Source organism: Embiotoca jacksoni, unplaced genomic scaffold (assembly GCF_022577435.1).
Source record: "Embiotoca jacksoni isolate LCO1_2020_lvr unplaced genomic scaffold, fEmbJac1.0.p SCAF_3, whole genome shotgun sequence".
NCBI classification, from domain to species: domain Eukaryota; kingdom Metazoa; phylum Chordata; class Actinopteri; family Embiotocidae; genus Embiotoca; species Embiotoca jacksoni.
Window position 1 is genome coordinate 11579637 of NW_027185381.1, and position 23974 is coordinate 11603610.

Sequence of the window (23974 nt, forward strand, 5' to 3'; positions counted from 1 at the left end):
TCCTGTATTTTGATGCAGGTGTAAAATATATCTTGTGAAAACATACAGTTAAAAACCCTGTGCTATTTCAAAAATGTTTTTAATCTAATATTTACCAAAACACTCCTCCAGCAGAATGATGAAATGAAAGAGTGTCTCTGCTGTTCGTACAAAGATTTGGGTTCGGATTACACATCCACGTGGTATGATAGAAGGACAGTAATACTCGTTGTTCACAATTCATTTGATCTGGTTGGAACAAATTTTTCATTTTTTTCAAATAAAAAAAAAAAAAACAGAGAAAACTCCACTGATTTCCAGAGTCAACATCCTATTTTCATCCTGATGAATGGATTCCAATCCATCTGTGCATTCAAAAATCAGCATTGAACAGTAAATCCTTAGAGCGCTAATTCATGAGCAGCTGGCATTATGCAGGGCAGCCATGGATGCATCTCATACAGACATGAGCCCATCCAGTGGAAAGATTCAAAGTGCTAGGTCAGCATCATGCAAGGAGAATGATCACTGTTACCCTGGTAATGCTTTGTGAATGTGATGTGTATTAATTCATCTGAATCATCCCAAGATGTTAAAGTCAGAGGAGTAGATACATGACTCCACATGTGGGAAATTTACTCTAGTTTGTGCTGGATTTATTTATGTGAATCTGTTATACTTCAATGATTTCTTGCAGGAATTAAAAAACAAAAAAAAGCCATGAATATCTATAATCATTATTGAACAGTAGACATTTAAGTAGACATTGTATGGTGGTAGACTGAGAACTAAGTCTATTTGATGTTTTCAATGTCCTTCATCTCTTCTGACTGACTTGCTCTGGTTGCGTGACAGCAATATTTAATTGAGTCTTGTAATTGCCTTTTTTGTACATCTGAGCGTGCATGACACAAATCTAAAGAGCTGCTAGAATTGGAAAAGGTTGCAGAAGAATCATTATTTGCTGTATTAGCCCCTTCATTTTCCCTCATTATGATCATTTGCTTTTTCGTTTTCCCCTTTTGAGAGGGATGAGAAATTGCAACCCAGGTTTTTGATAAAGCCTTCAAAGCACTCATTTATTTATTTTCCTCTGGCATTTTTAAGAGGAAAAAAAAAAAAAAAGCTGTGTGTTGAGCCTTTTTTTTTTTTTTCAGGGCGTCATTTGCAGTTTCATGAAGTGTTACGTAACCTGCTGGCAGCCACAGCAGCACACTTCATGAAGCCGAGCAGTGCTGGCTGCTTAAATCGGGTATGGGAACGACAGACGAAGATGGTTATCCGGCTAAAACAAACACACACAGATACAAAAAAATATATATATATCATTTTTTTTTGGGCGCCTACCCCCGTTTGTCTTTTAGATATTTTAAGGTCACATTGATATTTCGTCAGCCCATTGCATGTTGACGCAGCGTTAATCAGAGGGTGTTCACTGTTTGCACGGACAGACACGCGCATCACAGGCTGCCTCCCATCCGTGCCCCTCCCTTTCTGACTCCCAGCATCACCGGCAGCCCCGCGATGCTGTCATAAAGAATAAATTCCCGTTTGACGATCCTGAGGGGGGCTGTCGTGTTTTCTGAATGGTAACTGTGGTAGGCTGCGTTAATTCGTGAATACAGGCCTCTTGTATGTCATTGGATGCGACTCCTTTCAGAGACAAGCTGCGTCTTTACAGGCTGTTGCTATTTCTGAGGACCGTGTGTGGTAGGCTACAGCCGATGTCGATGTGTGTATGCGTTTCGGAGGTTTTCCAAGGACATCACTGAGCGCCAAAGTGCGGCAGCGATGTGCAGGTCTGTCGGCTAGACGCAGCTAGTAAGGGGACGACTGCTTCTTCTTCCCGTGTAGCCGTTGAGTTGTCAAGAGTTGTCGGTCATATCGGGGTTCAAGCTCTCTGCTGTAGCTCCCCACTTCGTTCACCGCCTGCTTTTAGGATGCGACGTCATGAGTTGATCGCGCCTGACAGATGTTGCTGTGTTGCAGTTGCACGGGCATAGCTCCTCCGATTCTTCCTGCAGGTTTAAGCGATGGTTCTGTGAGGGGCAAAACAAGCCGTTTATGTGTTAAATGTTAAGTCCTCGTTTTGTTCTCGGCCAGATCGCAACATTCATTTTGTCTTCGGTATTGCATAAGATGATACCTGGATCTGCCGCATCAATGCTACCATCTGCAGAAGCTGCGAAATTGTACCAGACCAATTACGTCCGCAACTCCCGTGTCATCGGACTTCTATGGGCCATCTTCACTATCCTCTTCGGTATTGTGAACGTGACCATCTTCTCACAGCCCTATTGGATTGGAGATGGCATGGATACGCCGCAGGCCGGCTACTTCGGCCTTTTCCACTTTTGCATCGGGGACGGAATTTCCAGAGAGCTGGCCTGCCAGGGTACCTTCACCGAGTTCGCCGCTATCCCCTCCAGTGCGTTCAAGGCCGCCTCCTTCTTCATTGGGATGTCTATGATGCTGGTTGTCACCTGCATCGGCTGCTTCAGTCTCTTCTTCCTCCTCAGCACCTCCACCGTGTACAAGATCTGTGGCTGGATGCAGGCAGCATCAGGTAAGTGTCTTTTCCCAAAATGTACGGAGTAAATGTGTAAATATGAACACACTGAACATGCTTACAGAATAAATATTTTCGAAATGAAAATATATCCGATTTTGGGCACCTATGAACAAAATCTTACAGATTGAGTGTCTGTGGGTCTTTTCTGACATTTTAAGTTTTAGAAACCCGTAAATTCCAAATCACTGGGATGGGTTGGACTTGGATTGATGAGTTGATTAGATACATTAATTGGGAGCAGCCAAGGTGAAAATAAACAGACAGTATCCAGGATCTCTCCAGGAGCTGGCAGCCAGCACTGCTGAGCAGCCAGTGCTGTCCGTGGTGCTGAGGACATGACACACATTATACTGTATTCACCGGCCCAATAATCAGCTACTTTTTATCTGTAGGAAACATTTCTGTAATGCTTCACTACTGTTCAGAGTAAACCTTAGCAACTGAGGGCATTAATAACTTTGATTTAGTTTCTGTCTTGTATTTTGTGTCTTGTATCATAAAACTTGTGACAGATCTGGTCCGATAGCAGGTTTAGTCCTGTGATTAAAAGTTTGGTGGGATATATTATGCTTTTAAATTAAAGCTGTTTTAGCTTGAAATGACAGTGGAGTCACTCGTCTCTTGGCATAATCAATGAAATGATGTCTTGTTTTTGGTCCTATGTCTGTTTACTAATGCAACAACACACGACAGGTGCACATCCACCTTGAAGAAGTGCATTACTAATTCCATTAATGCTCATCAGTAAACATAATCTGAATTTACATATTTATTTAGATTTTATTAAAGCTGCATAACCACATAAAATATGCACTTAATTGCATATTAGGCCTATGCTGGTAATATACCAGATGTATAGCTAATGCGGCCCATTTTAATGAGAAGTATCTTCATGCAGATTAGTTATAATCTTCAGCATCATCAGCCAACAGATGCGTGTGTGTCAGAGTTGGTGTTTAAAATGTGTAGAGGTCAGTGGTTCAGCTGCTGGCAGCATTTTGTCACTGCAACTGTGGGCTAATGTCATCCAGCGTGAGTAGAGGCCTCCATCATCTGAAGAGTCCACACGTTGCCAAACACATTCGGCTCAGCTGTATACTAGCAGTCAAAATCAGTCGGCTTCCTGTTCGCAGCAAACACAAATGAGGGGGGATTATTTGGAGCAGCTCCAGCTCTGTGTGTTATGTTGGGCTGAATTAACGCAATAAGCCTATCTAATGAGGAGACCGCTGGGCTTTGTGCTTCTGCAGCTAAGAGATGAAAGCAAAAGCCAAAAGGAGAGACCCTGACCACGGCAAGCTGGCACAGGAATGCCTAATGAGCGAGCCTGGCTGCTTAGCACTGTCAAACTTGATTACACTTAGCTCAAGGTTAAACCCGCTTCTGCCTTCACTTACTAGCCTTGTTGAACACAAGTGGCCCAGTGGCATCCCCTTACTGTCAGCTGATATTTTAATGGGGAGGTGCAAATGATCAATATGATAGTGATAAATGGCAGGTCAGACAGTGAGAGCAAAAAAAAAAAGAGAGCAGAATGTTCTTTATTGCTCCTTTTTCCTTTATTCTTCACCTTGAAATATTTGGGCAATACAGTGCACGACGTATGTTAAATCTCAAGCCAGTGAAGCAAACTGAAATTAAAACGGTCACAGTGGGTCAGCGATAGCTTCTTGTCACCCATGCCATTAGACTGGTCCAAGGACATGAATGACACAGTCAGTATTCAGAGCACTGCTCTGTGGTCCACGGCACCAATCTATTTATTTTTTTGTGAGGATTTATATAAGATACTTAACAGTATGGTAGGTATGAAAACATAACAGTACAATGCCTCATTGAGTGAAAGGGCTATTCAGACACTAACTGAATATCAAGGTCATACGATCTGTGTCGGCCAAGTATATGTAATTTGATATACGATATACCAGTTTTGCAGCAGCGTTCATATATCCCTGTGGGCTGAGGTCAGAAGGTTGTGAATAAACACTGAGCATAAGGAATTCAGGCCGTAGCACACATCTCCTCGCCAGTGAATCGGTTAGTGAGAACACGCACGCATCTCTAGTCATCTCCAGGAAGCGTTTTTGATGGAGCCCAGGTAAAAATGCTGAATGTTTGATGAGAAAGTAAACCACCAGGACACATTAGAAATCTCAAAATGTCTACCACAGCTCCAAGTGGAGTGCAGAAAGTGCCCCTGTGTCCATCCTGCCCTAGATGGACTTGTATCCTTCTTTTACTTTTCCTCGCCGCAGCTATTTCTGTCTGCGCATCTGCACAAGTTCATGTCATGAAGATGTAAGAGTGTATGTGGTTATTTTTTTCCCCGCTGAGCTGAGCTGAGCACAGCAAGAAATACAATGCACTCTCCTCCTTTACCTTATTTCTTCCTTTTACCTTCACACAATTTCACCCTTCTGTGCATCTCATCTCGTTTCACTTGCTCTTCTCCCTCCGCTACCTCGTGTCAGAGAGAACTGTACAATATGTGCTGTCATTTTCTCTCTCCCTCTTTCCTCTCCTGTAACTGCAGTTCTTCAGGGGTCTGCACACCAATTAACTAAGAATGCCGTGAGGTCAATGGTAATTACTTCCCTGGTTTACACTGTATACTGTCTGCGTCCTGTGTCATGTCAGCTGTTGGCATTTTTCTCTGTTTGATGATACTGTTTCTACTCGAAAACACGTATGAGTCATACATGTGAATAAGCAAGACGTTAGCTTTGTAAAGTCAGCAGAACAAATGCGCAGGCTGAGGGTGGCCTATTTGGAAAGATACACACACACTGGGCTATTTTCAAAGGACTGTGAATACTTCGAGGTCAGGTTTTCTTTATTTCTACCCCCTTTTGCTTATTATTTGCGCAGTTCTGATAGTGTGACTCTGTGTGTGTGTGTGTGTGTGTGTGTGTGTGTGTGTGTGTGTGTGTGTGTGTGTGTGTGTGTGTGTGTGTGTGTGTGTGTGTGTGGATGTCCTGAAATAATTAAGAAAGAAAAGATTTGCTTTCAAATTCATAGGCAAGCACAAATTATAAAATTGCCTTCAGGAACACCCTCTGCTTCTTCTTTGAAGTGTTTGGTTGTTAATATTCTAAAAAAAAAAAGTAAGTATTAGTTGTCCTTTAGAGTAAATCTTGTACACCACCCTGTGCTTTCTGCAGCATTTTCATGGTTTACTCTCATTATTTGCTGAAGTAAAAGAGTCACACTTGACGTATGATTGTTTTTTTTTTTTTTACTGTCAGGGCTTTGTGCACAATAAGAGCAATGAGTTTGTCTGGAGTTTTGGGATGTTTTGTATTGAGGTAACCAGTATTTTTCAAAGGAATTCTTTGGGAATAGGCATTTTTTACATAACACATTTTGATATGTCACATTGGTGTAAATATGAAAATAACTGATGGCAAAATTTTATTTTGCATCTTTGATTTCCAAGCCCTGCTATTATGCATACTGGATCACTTGATTAGAGCAGAGCCATTGTTATTAATATGAATAGTAACACCTGTACTTTTCTTCATATGACAGGACATACTGTTTCCCATATAAAAAAAAAAAACATTTATCCGACTGTTTGTGAGCTAAATTCATAGATTGGATACTGGCTACATTTTGAAGGCATGTTGACCACAGAGGTTTGCCTAATTTAGTTATCAGATCATCAACAGTCTTACTTAACAGTTGGTAAATGCTCCTTCTCCAACATGTATGTAATACTAGTAGTCGAGGTGGTAAATTATAAACAATAAAGCAAAAGTCAACATGGATTTCTTTTAATTAACCCAAACCATTATCTTTTCTTAACCATCACCATGTTGTTCTTAGTGCCTAATTGTTAGGTACATAGCACCATGTGCATCCATCTGAGGTGCTGAGGGGCACAGTATTTTATGCCTCCATATGAAACGCACATGGTGCCGCGCGCCTTATCCATACTTCAACGGCTTCGATAAAACGGGAGTTTTGATGCCCTGGATGTGAGAATGCGTTGCAGTACAGTAAAGCACCTGTAGCTGTCCATCTCTTTGGTAATGTGGCAAAAAAAAAACATAATGCTGTATATTCTTTACATTATATACAGTATATATGATTGTGTGTAACAGTATGAGGCAAGAGCTAAAAGAGCTGTTAAGAAATCATCTGAAATCTATTTATTAATCTAACCTTTATTTATCTGGGAAAAGTCCCGTTAAGATTAAAAAAAATCTCTTTTTCAAGGATGTTCTGGCCAAGACAGTTAAGTTAAACAGATATAAACAAGACATACATAATTACAGTACAGTATATCCCGAAGACTAAAAGTGCAATACAAGTCATGCATCCAACAACATCAGTCCAAGCATCGACACCTTCTTCTGTAACATATTCCAGTCCAAGGGTGTGGAATACCTGAACGCCCTTTACCCAATCTCTGTACGAACGCTTGGCACAGACTGAAGATAAAGATCAAACAAGCAGGGTCATCGCATCAAAACTTTAAATCTCCACGGTATTGAGGGAGGACAGCGAAAAGATAAAGAAGAAACAGAGATGACAATAAAGAGAACAAAGAAATAACATATGAGAGTCTAGCTGGAACTCTGGTGGTAAACAAAAACACGAAGCAGAGACAGAAGGCAGACAGAAAACAAATCAGATACACGAGCTCCGAGAGGACATACTGATCCTTTAGGTCATCTCTCTCTTTCTCGGTCTCTCTCTACGTTTCATTATCTCTGTTTCTCTGTGGCTGACTTTCACTCCCATGGTCCATTAGCTCTATCGAGAGGCTTGTTTTGCAAGGCACTTCATAGCCTTGTTGAATTTAGAGGTGGAAAGTGGTGGAGCTTGACATGAGAAGCAGCAGTCAGAGAGGTGCACTTTTCACTGCAGGAGGACCAGAACTGCTCCAGCTCTCCACAGTTAATGCTGCAAATGAGCACTTCTGTTTGTGTACCTGTCAGGCCTTAAAAAGCAGATTAGTGCCTGACCGAGGGAAGAGGTTCCTTCTGATGCTTCTGCCAGTAGCTTTGATTCCTGTGTGCTCCTTCTGTAGACATATTACATGCACATTCTGTGTCTGCATGCTAATACAGGGCTTGATTAGCTTCTGTGGCCACGTGTGTCTTTGCTAAAACAAACCAATGGATGACGTCAATGTTGGTTGCCGCTTGGTTTACTCTAAATATTCAAGTTGTCATTGCTCCATCAGATCCAGTGAATTATCATTTTTCTGTAGTTACGTTCACTTTGGTTTGATAATAGAAGTAGAAGTATGTGGAAGTAAGACCAAGCTAATGTATTAAAGTAAGGTTCAATGTGGTACTGAGTTTTTACAAAAAGCTAATATTACTTGTGTTGCTCTAATCAGTTACATAGTTTGGGACTGTGTACTTTGTGCTTACAACACAATTCTCCAATTATTTTCTGTGTTGTTTGAATGTGAAACCTTGAAAAAATTATGACATGGGGCCATTGAGACTGCAGCCTATGAATATATGAAGTTATCTTAAGGTGAACCTTTTTTTTTTTTTAATTTAGAACTGTCTGTGACAGTCTGTGGTCTGTCTGTAGTTACTATCAGGATAGAAGAAGTCTTATTATTAGAAACAATCTGATGTAGCCAGTCTCTTGTGCTGCTTCAGCTATGTGCAGAATAGATGTATGTCTGCAGAATAGATGTATGTCTCTCCATACATCAAGTTAAATACCCACTGGGGCAGATTTGTGAAGCACAGACAGTAAAAACAACATGGAAAAGAATTGTCTGTTTCTACAACAGAAAGGTGCACTAATGCCTCTCACTCTGAAAGAGCACCCTGTGCACCAATCCACACACGGCACCTTTGCAGCAGACAGCACAACAGTCGAAGGCGAGACAGGGATGATTTTAGGAGCACAAACTCATTGCTGTGTCTCTCTTTAGCACCTTTTGTACCTGTTCTCTGTCATTTTAAACCGACCTCTCCCTTTATTTCATATATCACAAATCACAAAACAAGGAGCTTATTTCTTCACGTCTACTCGGGTTTTCTACTTTCAAATCACCTCTTTATTAACACTGTTCCATCTTCCAATTTTTGTAATTAAGAAACACACCGTCAGTTGAACCACCTAATTATAGCTAGCGGGAGGACCGTCATCCATGCAGCTTGCAGTCCTGCTGATGGTGGACAGGAGGAGCAGATGGATGAAGGATACTGTATCTCCACACATCATCACACATGTTGCCCACTAAAGCATAGTAATATATATGCATGTAATGTACATATGTTATTTTTTTCAGTAATTTCAGGGTTTTTGTAATGCATACCGTTTGATTTAATGCTTCTTAGTGAATGTTAGTTTAACGTAGGAACCCTGAGAACATGTGTTTCCACATCAAACCAAACAGATCAAAGCTGATTAATTTGCCCACACATTGTGAGTTTGGGTGGAGCAGTGTGGAATACAAATTCTAAATGCCAGCCAAGTCATCATCATGACTCCCCAGTGTTTAGTGTCCCTGCAGCCCTGCAGGGTGTGGACTACAGATTTTCCCGAGTTAATCCCTGTGATCTCAGAAGTGGCTAGGCTCGGGCTAGAGCTCAAGCAGGGGAGGCTGCTGATTTATTCCACAGGGGTAGGGATGAGATGGCACGGCAAGGACACAGTGACCCATGAAAAAACCTTCACTGCTGTAGGAGTGCATAATATGTGGTGTTTGTATGTGAACAGTGCTGGAAAGTATCGAATCAAGAACTCTGCTTAAGTACAATTTTATTGTACTTTAACTTGAATGTGTTACTTTTTTACTTCACTATAAATATCAGCTGCTATTACTAGCTATTTCTGAGGCTAAGATTTAAAGTAAAAAAAAATATTATCGGGTTATTAAACAAAATTCATTGTTACGTAGATTAAATCTGACAGCCCTATATGAGGCATTTAAATTCACCTCAACCAACTGTAACATCAAAGTACCACCAACATATTAATAGACAAATAATATAATATTCTAACAGATGCCACGTATAATGAGTAGGTTTTACCAATTGTTTTACATTTTGTAGTGGGTATGGCTATTTTTACTTTAGTAAAACTTAAGTAAACTCCAGTAGATTGTGCTTAAGTCATTCCAGCCCTTCAGCGCTATTATATTTAAAAGTGGTAGCTGGAGGGAGCATTTAATGAATCTTGAATTTGTAATGCTATTTCACATTTAAATGTTTTAAAAGAAAACACTGCTGTGACTACATCATCATTGGGTGGTGCTGTGCTGCAGCCCCTCGGTCTGTCCCGGCCTGAATGCTCCTCATGTTAACTGGTAACTGAGAGAGCACAGTCCTGCCTAAGCCGTGGCTGTTTGCATCCATCGTCCCTAAACTGGTGGCCCTTTCAGGATTTTCACAGGAAACTCAAAGATCTCTTTTGATCCCCGGTGCCCTTGCCAATCTTTATCCTCTATGGAGGTGCGGGCCGCATCTGGACCTGTTACATAAGCCCTCCACCCCAGCCTGACTACCCCCCTACTCTGCTCACTGCGGTTTGCGCCGCGCTCCTCCCTTGAATTCCTCTCCCCTCTCCCCACACCCTCTACCTCCGCATCCCCGATTCTGCTTTAATCGGAAGTGCCATATTTGTTATAGAGAGACACATGTCACACTTGTGTGGCAAGCTTATGCTACTTGAGTGTCGTCACTTGATAATTTCAGGGCACAGTGTCCGTCCCTGCTACTATATGTCCAGCTTCCCTTAAGACAGTCAGCTCTGCTTTCTAATACCAACTTCAATCAATGTCTAATAATGAAGCAACGACCGGATGGTCTGTGTGGACAGAAAAAGTCAGAGGAGACAACATTAAAAGTAGAGGGGATTAAAACAAGCTTTTAAAGATGACAAGTCACTGGTCATTAAATCCAAGGAGAAAAGAAACCAATTATTAGACAGAAGTAGTAAGCAGTTACTAGGAATTAAACGAACAATCTAGTGGCTTTTTTAAATGATTGTTTTATTAAATGATTTGGGGCATGAGTATGTGGGTGGTAACGGAAACATTGCGTCCTTTTGATCCTCTATAGAGTTGTCTCTCTTTCACCCTCTATCTTTTGGAGTCATACATCAGGCTCAGTTCTGACGCTGTAGTCAAAACGATGTACTTCTAAAGATCTCCTTCTCGTGGATTTTATTCCCTGTAGTATAAATCAGAACGCTTCCCTCGGCAATATGCTCGTGGGAGCATTATTTGCAACATTACAACATGGTTAATAAAGTTTTTGCTAGACTTGTCCTGGCACAGAACGGAGATGATTAGATGAAATAAGACGTGCTCCTTCTAATCCTTTGAATTGAATTGATAGGTAAGCCGTGGGCATTATGTGCTCGTTGTGCAGAAAATTGCTGAGGTTGTTGACAGAGTGGAATACAGAGGATGCCTGCAAGCTCCTTGCTCCCCGCCAGCAACCATTGGGTTTTGCCAGCAACTGAAGCAGAAATAGATTTGGACTGTAGACAGCTCATCTCAAGAAGCATGTTCCTCATCAACCGGGGGAGAACGTTGCAGTCAGTTTGAAAACTTTCTCGTGCCCCACTTTCCACTGGATCCCTGACACTTTGGAATTGTGTTTTTAGAGAGCTGTCTTAAATTTGTGCCCAGTCAGACCCAGCTGTCTGAAAATATACTCATCTCCTGACTGTGCTATGTGAAACTCTAAATTCTTTATATTAACCCTTATTTATTCTCTTACAGATAAAATAAATAAATAAATCAGTTACACAATCATCTTTTACACTTTCTTCATATTTATAACCTTCTGTTATTGTTCTCTTTCCCCTTCATAAACCTGGACCATGAAGCAGACTTATGTGATGACACATTTTCATACCCCATTTAGTCCCACTATAAAGATCGTACACTCTTAATTGCCCCATTTATCTAGATGTAATTATGGCGTATTATTGTCATGGTTTTAGACCATCTTTCTTGGGTACTTATTCTGCTCATCTTTGGAGTCAGAGAGAAGTTTTAATTTGTCAAGTGTGAAGAGGGGATTGATGCTGCCCACACTTCATTAGAGCCTGGTCTGGCCATGGGAAAGATCAGATTAATCAGTCTAATTCTACTCCCTCATCATTTGACCAGAAAGCTCACAGAATTGGATGATGTACTGTCGGTGAAGTTGGAGCCAGATTTTCTTTCGTATCGAGTAATGACAGAGCAGACTATTTGTCACATGGATATCAAAGCCTACGTAGATTTCTGATTTGCAACATCTGAGAAGCACAAATGCAATGTGGACCTGCAGATATAAGAATGAATGCAGTGTTTGATTCCCTCTGCAATGGGGAGCAGGACAGAAATCAGCTTGCAGAGAGAGTTGAGCTGATAAGGCAGCTGTGAGCTAAACTGGTATTATGAGAACCAAAAGTACTCTGTGGCCATGCCCCATTAATAACGACAGTCTCCATTCATTGCATCCTAATTTGGTTAATTTTGAAACTATGGAGTAGGCTTTAACCAATCAGCATTGACCACCATTGATCACCGCACTTGGCCACCCACACTGGCCGCTGATTGGTCCGCCCTCAATGTGAAACAGGTTTCCAGACTATAATGCGAGCAAAGACCGGAGCTGTGAGTGGGTGGAGCCAAGCTACCTGTGAGCACATATAGTTTGAAAACCTTCACTTATTAGTGCATGCAGCAAACTCCATCATTGAAAATCTTTTGAGGAAAAAGGTCTAAAGTAATATAAAATATGCAGTTTGTTGTCAAATCCGTAAAACCAACATGAAACTTTCGGCTAAGGCTACCACTCCCACCTGTCTCCCACAATGTTGTGTTCGGCCTTGGGCGGCTTGTCTCCAGTCTGAGCAATGTGAATCATCTGAGCAACCAGCCACACTGTCATATTGTGCCTCAGCACTGGCAGGAGTCTCACTCTGCCTGGAGCTTAATGGTGAGAACAGCAATGAAAAGAGATAACAAGCATCAGGGATAAACTATGTCTTCAGTGCGAGTAGATTACATTATTAGCCGATGAAGAACAATCACAAGTTATGCTTTTATGCTGTTTGGATTTGAGTTATAATGTCGCTGTCTTTCTCAATTCTCAGTTATTGTGTTCCCATCACTTGCTTTCTTTAAGATGGCGCATAAAAGACCGTAGGAGGGAGCCTTTGAACTGAACTAGTACGATTTTGCCAACATTCGAGACACCATTTCACCTGTGGGAGTGGAACATTGGTTATTACATTAAAGCAAACCCTACCTATGCATATTCATAAGAAGCCCTACCGGGATAAACACTCAAAGCTGTTCCCAGAACATTCGTGCTGATTTTCTTTTTTGAGCTGACCGTAAATGCCGCTTTGCCAGCCACAGGCTCATTCACCAGAGACACTGTGCGTTCAATAAACACATTCTTTTATCTCGGTATGTCACTATGTGAAGAGACAAACGATGCACTTCCTGTGCCCGTTCTACACAAAGAAGGTTAGTATAAACAATACGTGCATGTGTGCGATTGTGAGTGGTAGAACTAGACCTGCATGCGGTGTAAGAAAGCTCAGTTTAGTATGTGTGTATGCATAATTAAGTTTGTCACAGCTTTTTAAATGAGAAGAGGAGAAAATGCGATCCACAAAGGACTGTAGGAGTTGAAAATGTGAATCCCGTTTCATGGCTTCTTAGATGTGCCGTAGATGTGTGAATGAGGGAAGGAGAGTGGAATACGCACAACAGTTTACTTCCATCTGCCACCCAGCTCAACGTCATGCTGAAACACACTCAGACATGCAGCTACATTGACAGTGCTACAGCAAAACAGATTACAGGTTTATTTTGTCTTCGCTTGCAAACCAGATGCAGAAATCCAATCAAGCTGCTGAATTCACACTGGACCTGCACTCACTTCGTCTACTTGCAAATGACACGCAGAGATTACAGGAAACAAAGGGATTCTTTCAGTATTGGTGGGATTTAGTGGTGTCTTTGGGAAAATGAGCCAATTTGCTGCTGACAAATCGACTGCCATCATACCATTCTGTAACATCTGCCGGTCTGCCCTCAGACTTTGCTGTAGCGCTGTTTGCACCTAATCTGCCCTACCTAGCGGAGTCTCTTACATAAGCTGCTGTTAGCCAACAAGCATTTCTCTGTCCAGTTTTCCACTCACATGATCCCTGCGTTCCTCGGAAGAGAGAGAGGTAGAGGAAGGTGTGTTTTTGTGGCAAACAAGTACATGCTGAGAATAGCTCTGCCGTGGGGCTCCAGTATACGGTAACCGGTGCTCATGACGTTAGTGTGGCGCTGGGTACTTGCTGGCGGCCGCACACAGGACTGTGAGCGTGGCACAGGCTCAGTCTCTCACCGCCACCTCCCCCTCTCTCTGTATCTCTGCCTCGCCCTGCCTCATAATCTGTCTCTCCTCTCTCCTCTGCCTGTCTCCTGCTCGACCTCCCGCTCTCCGGAGGGAGCAGAGAAGAGATGGAGAGAAGGGCAAAGCTGAAAGGGGTAGGATAATACCGTCAGTTAATGTAGAGACGAGTCTTGGCTCCGACTGACAGCAGCATTCTGTCAGGTGCGCTGCTATTTCTGTGGCAAGGATGTGGAGCACACCATTCATTACTGCCGCATGAAGTTCTGCGTCGGTGCAGTGCAAGTGGGTGAAGCCTGCAGACTGCAGCCTGCAAATTGTCTCACTGAAGAAGCTGCAATTTGGAATTTTTGCTTGTTAAATGACTTCAACAATTAGTTGATTATCAAAATAATGGTTGATTAAGTTTCTGTTGATCAACTCATCAACTAATGGACTAATCAATTCAACCTTAATAGGCACAGAGAACACATTAACTCCTCCAGTCAGGGCAAGGAGTCTGAATCTGTATAAATCTACACTGAGAGTTTGTACAATACAATTTACTTGATACTTATTCTCAGCTAGCATCATGAACATCCATTCCAGCTTCTGATTTCCAACATTTACCAGGATGACTTGTATTAGGCAGGCAACAAGTCTACATCAGCAACATTTGACCTGCCTTCATAGGCCTGCAAGCTTATGATGCATATGCCACTTAGTCTGTTAGGGTGACACGCTTCTTGTGTTACATAAGTCCTACTTTTTAAAGCTGCCTAACATCAACAGACTGACATGAAAACATGATTAAAACATGTTGTCGTCTTTTGATTCTTTTTAAGGAGAGCGGTTGTTTTTTATTTCTGTTGTTATAAAAACTCAATTTCAGAAAAGATTTTTAGAAATAGAAGTGTAATGTAATGTAAGTGTAATGACTCATTGTCATATTTGGCTGTTATCTGCAGGGAAACTGGCCCATCAATGCAGCGAATAATAGTTTAACCTTGTTATACATTTTTCTTTTTTCTCTTCTCTCACATTCCTCTTTAGTATTGATTCTCATTCAGCATGTGTCAATTTTTCCACTTTCACTTTCCAATATGCCCTTAATGACATTTGAATTAAGGCACCGTATATTATTTAAGAATTATTCAAGATACTGTTAATGTACTCAGAATTCCTATATGATATGTGCAGTAAAGCATGCTTAGATCCACAGGTTTGCCCACTAAATCATATTTTATTAAAGGTTTCTTCAGTAAAACAAGTGAACCTTGGTATTACTAACATGGGAATAGACTGTATGCTGCTTTAGTTTTGTTTTTGTGCTCTGAATCAGAATTGACAGAGGAAAAAAGCACAAGTTTTGTTACGTAAATAGTGCTGTGCTGGACGGGCCTGCTCAGTTGTGGATTAGTTGACTCCAGGCTTTCTGTTATAGTGTGTGGACAGGACATGTGCTCCCCCTCTTACCACAAGCTGTTTCTGGAAGCAAGACAGGCATGTGTGGCACCCTCTGTTGGTATAATTCTGGCCAGTGCATCCCTCAGAGATGTTTATCTGCAGAGGCAGGCCCTGTTAGATAGTGTTCAGCAGTGACTGTGACAGATATTTTACCGCTCATGTATCTCTTGTTCTCTTTTTGTCTCCTTCCCCTGCTGCTATCAGCATTTGTCTTTCTCCTGTACCCTCGTTCTCTTTCTCTGCCTCTCTTACCGACTCCAGAGCTTTGTGAGCCTTTTCTTTCTCCTCCTGAGCCTCAATGTAATATTCATGATCGTGTTGATTTGAGCCAAAGGCATACAGGAGACACCCAGAGGGATCTGGAGAAGTCTGTGTTACCTTTGTAGTAAATGCGTCATGAGGGAAAGAAGAGTAACATGTATTGACTCACTGAATATCAAATATTACTTGGTCTTCAATGGCACTCCCTCTGTTCAGTGAGTGTTTTACATGAACCCTAGTGCATGATTGGTAGGAGTTCATTCTTGTTCCAAGCTGAAAAGTTCAATTCATATCGATGCACCACTTTTCATCACTGCCTGTTGGAGGACGTCAATACAGGATTTGTGGGCCTAAAACCAATACTGATATTTGGGATTAAAAGAATATTATATTGACATAGTGACCGAGATGTGATTACAAAAATACTTCTGACAAGGATACAGTATGTAATCGAGGCAAAATATTTAAACAGTCTAACAATAAAATGTATTGTCCAAAATAAATTACATCAGTGAACTGAAACAGTTAACTTCAATGGGAAGGTAATGTTTATAAATAACTGTAAAATATATATATTTTTTTAAAGACACAAAGTCACTGTGATTATAGTCTGGAAATGTGGCTCGCATTAACGTAAGCTCAACCACTCTGTAGGGCAGACCAACCAGCAACCAGTGTTGGTGGTTAAGTTCGATGAAATTGAAGCCAAGCTTTTTGTTGTAAATGTAGTTGCAGCAGTGGTAGAATCACGACACATACTGGTTGGTTAAAAATGCTCCAATCATTTCAAAATCAACCCAACATCTACGCTCAGTAGGATGCAACGACTGCAAATGATTCCTGATGGAGTGTATTCAGACCCATATACTCACACAGTGAACTTGGGTCTGGAAACACCTATGTAATTCAGAGGCAACTTTCTCCACGTTCGTCAGCACTGACTGCATCAGTCTCCCCCTCAAAATCATCTGCTGCTAAGCTTAACCCTTGTTATTGGATTAGCTATATGTCAAACACCTTGTATTGCTAACAAACCCAAAAAAGTCAATCGGCTTTGAAAAGATTAAAAGGTGTTCATGATTTATTATCAGTTTAACAACTGTAGCGTCACCTCTTGGCTATCCAGCCTCTGTATCCACAGAGGTTACTACTGTCTTTTACAGTGTGATATGACACTGGAGCACACTTTGAAGAAGAAGCAGACACATTGTGGATGTTTGGTTTTATGTGACGCGTCCTCTCACTGGTCATAATGTACTTAAGGGCCTCAGTGACACTCTCTCCAGAGCTAAATTATGTACCCGACTCTGGAGGTACGTTTGACAGACAGGGCCGTTATAGCATACAGCGCTCGGGTGGGATGAGTGACATAGGTCCTAGTGAGGCCCTAAGTTTAGTCTTTCTTGCGTGAAAAGGGCTTGTTGTTTGATTCAGAGGTGGCGCCTGGAGACACCAAAAGGCACAAACTGTATTCATTCATAAAACCAAGGTAGTAGTACAACCCTAAGGATACGCCTAAGACACTGATTTCTGTTGATGAATAATTATTGTTTGCTCAGAGCTATCAAGTAATGTGTTTTTTTTCTATGCTAAATCTCATAGAAATGTCTGCAGCCGTATTGCAGTATTTCTGGTCCTCTAGCTGAGTTTGAGCATGTATGTGAGTCTTTGCTCACTGAACCACTGGGTGCATATGAATTTGCTGTGACAGTTAGATCAGGGGGAGGAAGAAGAGGAGTCTAGGTGATACTCTGTACTCTGGTGGGTACGCTTTTACTCTGCAGCATGAATGGCTCTGTAATTTCCACCTTACTCCTATTTCTGCCACCGAAACATCTCTTCACAATCCCACTGTGCTTGTGATGCATATATGGGGGGAGTGTGTGTGTGTGTGTGTGTGTGTGTGTGTGTGTGTGTGTGTGTGTGTGTGTGTGTGTGTGAGAAGCCAGTATATTAGTATATTGTTCTGACTTTTGGTTCTAAGACTGTGCTGAAACCTGAGAGCAGCTACAAATAAGCATGATGGCACATAAGTGATGTACACAGATTTCTATTTTAAAAGGTATACACAAAAAAGAAGCATGCAGGTCCTTAAAAGGGCAATTTACATGGTCAAAACACTAAAGCCTAACACACAAGCAAACAGCATTCATGGACGAAACAGCGAAAGCAGCCAAGTGTTTGGGGGATAGAGAAGTGGGGAGTCTGTTTTATTATTAATGTGCAATGCGCTCTGGATAATTGTGCAGTCAGCTTCTTTTTCCAGGTCTTCTGCTGTTCTGTTGCAGCACCACCTCAGAGGAAAACTTCATTCGCATTAAAGACGAGAGAATTTTTACCCTTTGGGCAACAACTGAGAAAGAAGTGCATGGGTTCTTGATTTTCTCGCGCTGTTCTGCTGCAGAATTACCTCAGAGAAGATTCTCTTTTAAGCTGAAGATGAGAGAAAGCCAAATTGAAGATGAGAGAGTTTTTTACCCTTTGGGCAAACAAATGAGAATAAGGAGCTGCAAGTTAAAGTCTAATATTATCACTACTTAGAATCCAAGAGGGAGAGAAGGCTTGGAAGTCCACAAAGTTGTATAGAAACACAATTAAACTATGTGAATGTAAGGAAGTCTTGGGCTGTTTTTGAGGACATTTCATATTAACAGAAGAGGAACTGTGCACTGAACCTCCCACTGCTGTTGTGTCTGGCTGTGACTGTTGCTGCAGTTGTTTACTGCTGCTTTTATTGCTCTTCCACTGGTACACATTGTGTCTAGACACTTATGTCTTATGCCTAGGGGAGGGGATGAACATCAATGTGATAAATGCAATAACACAAAAACACAGCAAAAATCTCCAGAGAGTAGAATATAAGAGTAGAGACTTCTAAAGCCCTTGAAAGGATCGGTCCTCTTCTTTATCTCTCATTTCCGCACAAAGTGTCATCAATCCTGACCTCATTTGTTGCACTGCCCTTTTCCCCAAACTCATTTTTGTGTCTGCTTACACATTTTCTTTCTCATTTCTCTCGCCCTTTCTGTCCTCATCCACTTCAACCCCTGATGTTGCCACCTCTCTTTGACTCATTTGGCTCCTCTCTGCCTCCCGCTATAGGTGTCTGTCTGGTGCTGGGTTGTATGATCTATCCTGACGGCTGGGATAGCGACGCGGTGCGGCGGATGTGCGGTGAGCAGACAGACAAATACAGCCTGGGGGCCTGCTCCGTGCGCTGGGCTTACATCTTGGCTATCATGGGCATCCTGGACGCCCTAATCCTGTCCTTCCTGGCCTTCGTCCTGGGCAACCGGCAGGACGGACTCATGACCGAGGAGCTGCTGGCTGAAAGCAAGGGTGAGAATGTCCTATCTAATCTGATAAAATGGGATATTTTATTGATCTCCTTTGGGAAACTCACTTAACGCCTGTGCACCACACTAAAAGTCAGCTTCGGAGCAGTATCTTGCTTAAGAAAGCTTCAACCCTTACATTTCCAATTATTTAAATCTTATATTGGGTTATAAATCCCAGTCATTCATGTGGAATTGATCTGGGTTTTTTTCTGGATGAGTGGTACCAGACAAATTGCTCCGCAAGTGCACTCTTAATGCAAGTTGTGTTTTAGGAGGCTGGCAAAAGCATACACTTATAGTAAATAAGAATATTTTAAAGCTCGCTTAATAGACTCGTGATTCATCACAACCCATGTGACTTTAACCAGACTGAAAATAGAAAATGCACACTCATTGAGGAGCTGATAAAACATAAACTAGTCTGGCAATTAGATGAGATGAGCTAAATCCATAAAAGGATCCCATTCAGTGTGCTCTTGTATTTATGCCCAATGAAAGCCAAAGTTTTAAAGTAATGAGCTTTTGATACTGTCCTTATAAAAGCAAAGCTAAATTTAGAGAGGTTTTTTTTGCATACGCTGTTGCAAAACAAAATTGTACTTTTTGTCATGGCTGTGCTTTCAAATGATTTTGTCAGTTGAGTGTGGATTTAGATACGTTCAAAAGTAAGTCTATCTTGCAAGTCACGCGTCTGATACATCCGTACTGTACTATGACTGTATAAGGATTCAGATGTAGTAGGAATATCTCCTTACTGCCATAAAACCTCACTTTACGACCAAACGGGTATCTCAGTCAGTAGATGTGATGACTTCGTCATGGAAATGGCCTGGCTTGTACTGGTATCCATGCATACCGTATGTAATTCTGCATCACCATTACAGCTCTAGGCAGTGAGGTACTGCGAAAAGGCCTCGGTCCTGGTATGTCTCCCAGTGGGAAATGGGATTAGTGTGTCCATGCTCTGTAGTCTGTAATGAAACCAGACAGGCATGGACGACCAAAAAAAACGCTAAAGAGAGGTGAAAAGAAAGAAGAGCCGAGTGAAAGCAAAGACATGTTAATGGGTATACGGGGATTCGAGAAGACTGACTGATGATTCCTCAATCTTATTAAAGAAATACAAAACCATCAGGCTCCATGTTTGTTCATCTGTGGATGCAGTTATTAATTTCACAATATCATGATAATACATTTCTGCAATTATCACAAACACTGGTGACCTCCAAGGGACAAATATGAGTTAAAGTGGTCAAATAAAAGACCAATAGACAAAGTCATAGAATGTGGAAACTTGACTGGGATTATCAGTAGCTTTACCAGTCAATAAATAGCCTCATTGCACAGCGTGGTGATGAACCACTCCTTAGTTTAAGGCTCCTGAGAATCTGTCCTTTATGAATAATTAATTTCAGGTCAATAGTCTTTAATCAGTGAGCTCATTCCTGGTGCCACCTGCTGGTGTTTGTGTGCAATACAATAATGTTCTGTATCTGGTAACATGCGAGTATTATTTTGATGTCTTCTATTTCTCTGTGTTTCTGTTTTTGCAGAGGGAGGGAATGCCTAACCAAAATCTTTAGGTAAGTAAGGACCAACATGCATCTTAAAATACAGACATGCAGATCTCCTAATGTATGATGAAGCCATGTTTCACTTTGTAAAGCACAGACATAAGGCTTAAACAAGGACAGCAAGTAAACAGAGATAAACAGATATGAAGACATACCTTGTACAGGCAAGTAGGTGGGAAAAGAAATGTCTGAACACACTCTATAGGATATAGTGCAACAACTGCAAAGGCCTCAAACTATCAGAAAACCAATGATATGCAATTATATGGTCCCTGTTAGTTTTTTACTTTTATACTATACTATTATTACCTTTGTGCAAAGTTTAAGTTGTTTACAAACGTAAGACAATAAATTGCTGAAATGACAACAATGCATTTGTCACATCCACTATTCTGTATATGCAGCCTTGCAAAGAAGTATAATGCAGGAGGACACAAGTGAGCAACACTGTTATTAGAGACATTTTGCACATATTTTCTGTGCAAAGCAATGAGACATAGATGAGATAAATTGTTCTCAACCAAAAGTATTAATCTCAAATAGAAATACTGTAGTTTAAAACGTTCTCAAATTATAATAAACACAAACATGTAAGCCACATAGCGTAAACTTGTGAAATAAATTTGTAAAGAATATTAACACCATATTACCACCAAAAAAAAACAACTTCCATATTTACTTACTTTTCCTACACTGCTTTCAGCACACTCATGCTGTCTCCTTCTCTTTCAGGTTCCTGAATTTCCATGTGTACGTGTCCATAAAGTACAAGTCCCTCAACATCATCTTACAGGAGGGAGGCAGTCCAGGTCTGTGGGAGGAGAGAAGAATACTGTTGATCCAGCCTGCCTACCTTTCACATCTACCTGCCGAAAAAACCCCAGTGTAACCTACGTTTGAAGTCCACCCATCCTGCTCGCAGTCCCTCTGTCATCCCCAGCACTTAGATGGAGCCCAATGCACTTCTGTCCTAATGTGTCTCCTGAGCTAACCCTTGCACAACATTGCATAGACCATGGCAGGGGCAGAGACTGTTATTCTGTCGAGAAGTATACGGACTACCCACTACCTACCTGAGAAGACACAGGGTTGACATTGTACACTTGCAGTGCGAGCACAGACAAAACACACACACGCATCACTCATACACACAAACACACACATACAGTACATTCAGACAAGACATGAACAAATTCTGTAATTACAAGTATTAACCTATGTTAACACTTAGCTGTGTGTGTCACCGTCAGAATGCGTACCATGTTTTATTTGTCAAAAGAAGAAACTGCTCATTTTCAGAAAATATCGGGTTGATGTAAATCTATTGTGTTTAGATTCGACAAAGAAACTGAAGTTTTAGTTTCTTCTTTTGCTTTGTTTCCCTTAATTTACTAGAAAAAAATATATTTAAGACTCTTTTATAAGAATATTATCATCCAAAAGAGACAAAACTTGTATTACAAAGTATGTACAGTGAATATTTAAAATGTTCTAGGAATTTTAATGAAATCCATTCAACGCCCTGCTAGCTAACTTTGCACAGCGCTTCAGTTTGAGAAGAAATCGACTATTTTATAGTTTGTGTATCGACACTGTGATGGTGGCTACTCAGACTGGCTGCTGCAGGACTCGTAGCTACTGTGTGGGTGTGAGTCTGTTTGTGTGTGTAGGAAGGTCGGTGGGTGTGTTTGACTGAGTGCATGCATACATGTGAGTGTTGGTGTGAATGTAATGCGTGCAATAGTTTGTTGGGCTCGTAAACCAATATGCCAGCCTCACACGCAATTGTCCTGTTGTGTAACTAAATCTGTGCGTCTCTGTCTTTCCGTTTTCTCTCTCTTTGACTTCCTATCTCTCTTTGTTTTGTTGGGACATACAGGGTAACATGACGGAGTGGGAGTAACCTAGAGTTACAGGTGTGTATCGATCTGAAGCGGTAATGAATTAGGAAGGCCTGTCCCAGCCTCACCTGTGGATATGTTTCTGTGTAAATAGATATTGTGTAGATACCAATTAGAATATATGGACAAGGAGATTAACTTACAGCAATTAAACAGATTCCTTTAAGAATATATGAACACTTAATAAAGGTTTTCACTGTAAAAACCTGCTGTGTTTTTTTTTGTTCACTTTGACAAATTTTGAAAAATGGAATTATGTGGAACAATCAGGACTTTGTTTTGTTGTATTATTGTCATGAAGTTAGTGGTAAAGGGACATAGATATGTGATTAAGACAAGGAGTGGTTTACTCTCTTCTATGTAAGTATGAGTGTAACAGAAAATAACATACTGTCACTTACAGCTGCTGGACACAAAGTAAATACTTTTAAAGACAGACTTTAAATCTATTGAAAACTTATAATTTGACGATTCTTTAAGAAGTTTGTATGCGGACCTTACTCAGTGTTTCGTCGAGCTACCATATTCAAGGGCAACATAAAAAAAAAAAACTCTTATCCTAACAACGATGAGGTTTCAGAAGATGGATGGTAGGTAGGGAGGTAGGTAGGTAGGTATTTACTTTATTAATCCCCGAGGGGAAATTTTTTTTTTTTTTTTTGGATGCATTCGTGGAATACAGCATTGTTAGTAAGAATGTTTCCCAAACATACAAAGAGCTTAATGTAAGGATATTACTTACAAATGACAGATTACATATTAATTGTAAATAATTGACTGATGAACACTCAAAACGTGTTAAATGCAGATGAAGAATATGATCAGAGTTGATGAGCCAGTACACTGCACACTTTATTGTTTAATGTACAGCTCCAATGTGCAAGACGGGGGTCTGGGTATTACTACAATATGATAACTTTTATGGAGTTGAATTTATAAACGTGTATTTGAGAGAACAGTAAATGTAAAGGTGTTTATCAAGTGTAGTAAAAATTTAATGTGAAAGAAATGTATTTAAAAGCTTTTATCTTGAGTCGTTATTAAAATGTTAACCTTCCATTTCTTAATCACATTCAGACTCAAAACAAATAAATTGAAAGACCATGACAGACTACAACTCGCAGCTCATATTCCAGGCAACCCAAGTAAGAAAATGCAGTTTTGTTGGAGAGATAAAATTGCTGAGAGATTATGAAAGATTAACTTCTCACAGTCACAAGTCACAATATCCATTTTATCCATGTCACATGTCTAGACTGCCAGGAAAAGAATGCTGTCCAGAGAAAGACAAACAAAGTATCGTTGTTCCTGTATCTGGTGCAACAAGCCCCTTTCTTGCAGCTCAGCCTCAGCACTCAGTACTGCCATCTTTTCCACTCTGGTGTTGATAACGTAGCTGTGTGTGGTTCATGGGCCTCATGTGACTCCTGTGGGCAACCTAAGGAATGAGATGAGGAATAACTTCATTTAAGCTTAACAGCATTTCACTGCAGCTCAATGAGTAAGTGCATACAATGACTGCAGTATTTTCAATTGTGATTTCATTGATAAATTAATTGTTAGTTCT

At 40.9% G+C, this 23974-nt stretch overlaps 1 protein-coding gene across 1 annotated transcript; it reads left to right on the forward strand.

The window, feature by feature from the left end:
• Window positions 1-1455: 1455 nt before the first annotated feature.
• LOC138206055 (LHFPL tetraspan subfamily member 3 protein-like) lies at window positions 1456-23464 on the forward strand. The gene is made up of 4 exons (XM_069162510.1): window positions 1456-2545; window positions 18697-18933; window positions 20486-20515; window positions 21239-23464. Exons 1-3 carry the CDS (start codon window positions 2053-2055, stop codon window positions 20500-20502), a joined length of 747 nt encoding a protein of 248 aa, XP_069018611.1. The 5' UTR covers window positions 1456-2052; the 3' UTR covers window positions 20503-20515; window positions 21239-23464.
• The last annotated feature ends 510 nt before the right edge of the window (window positions 23465-23974 follow it).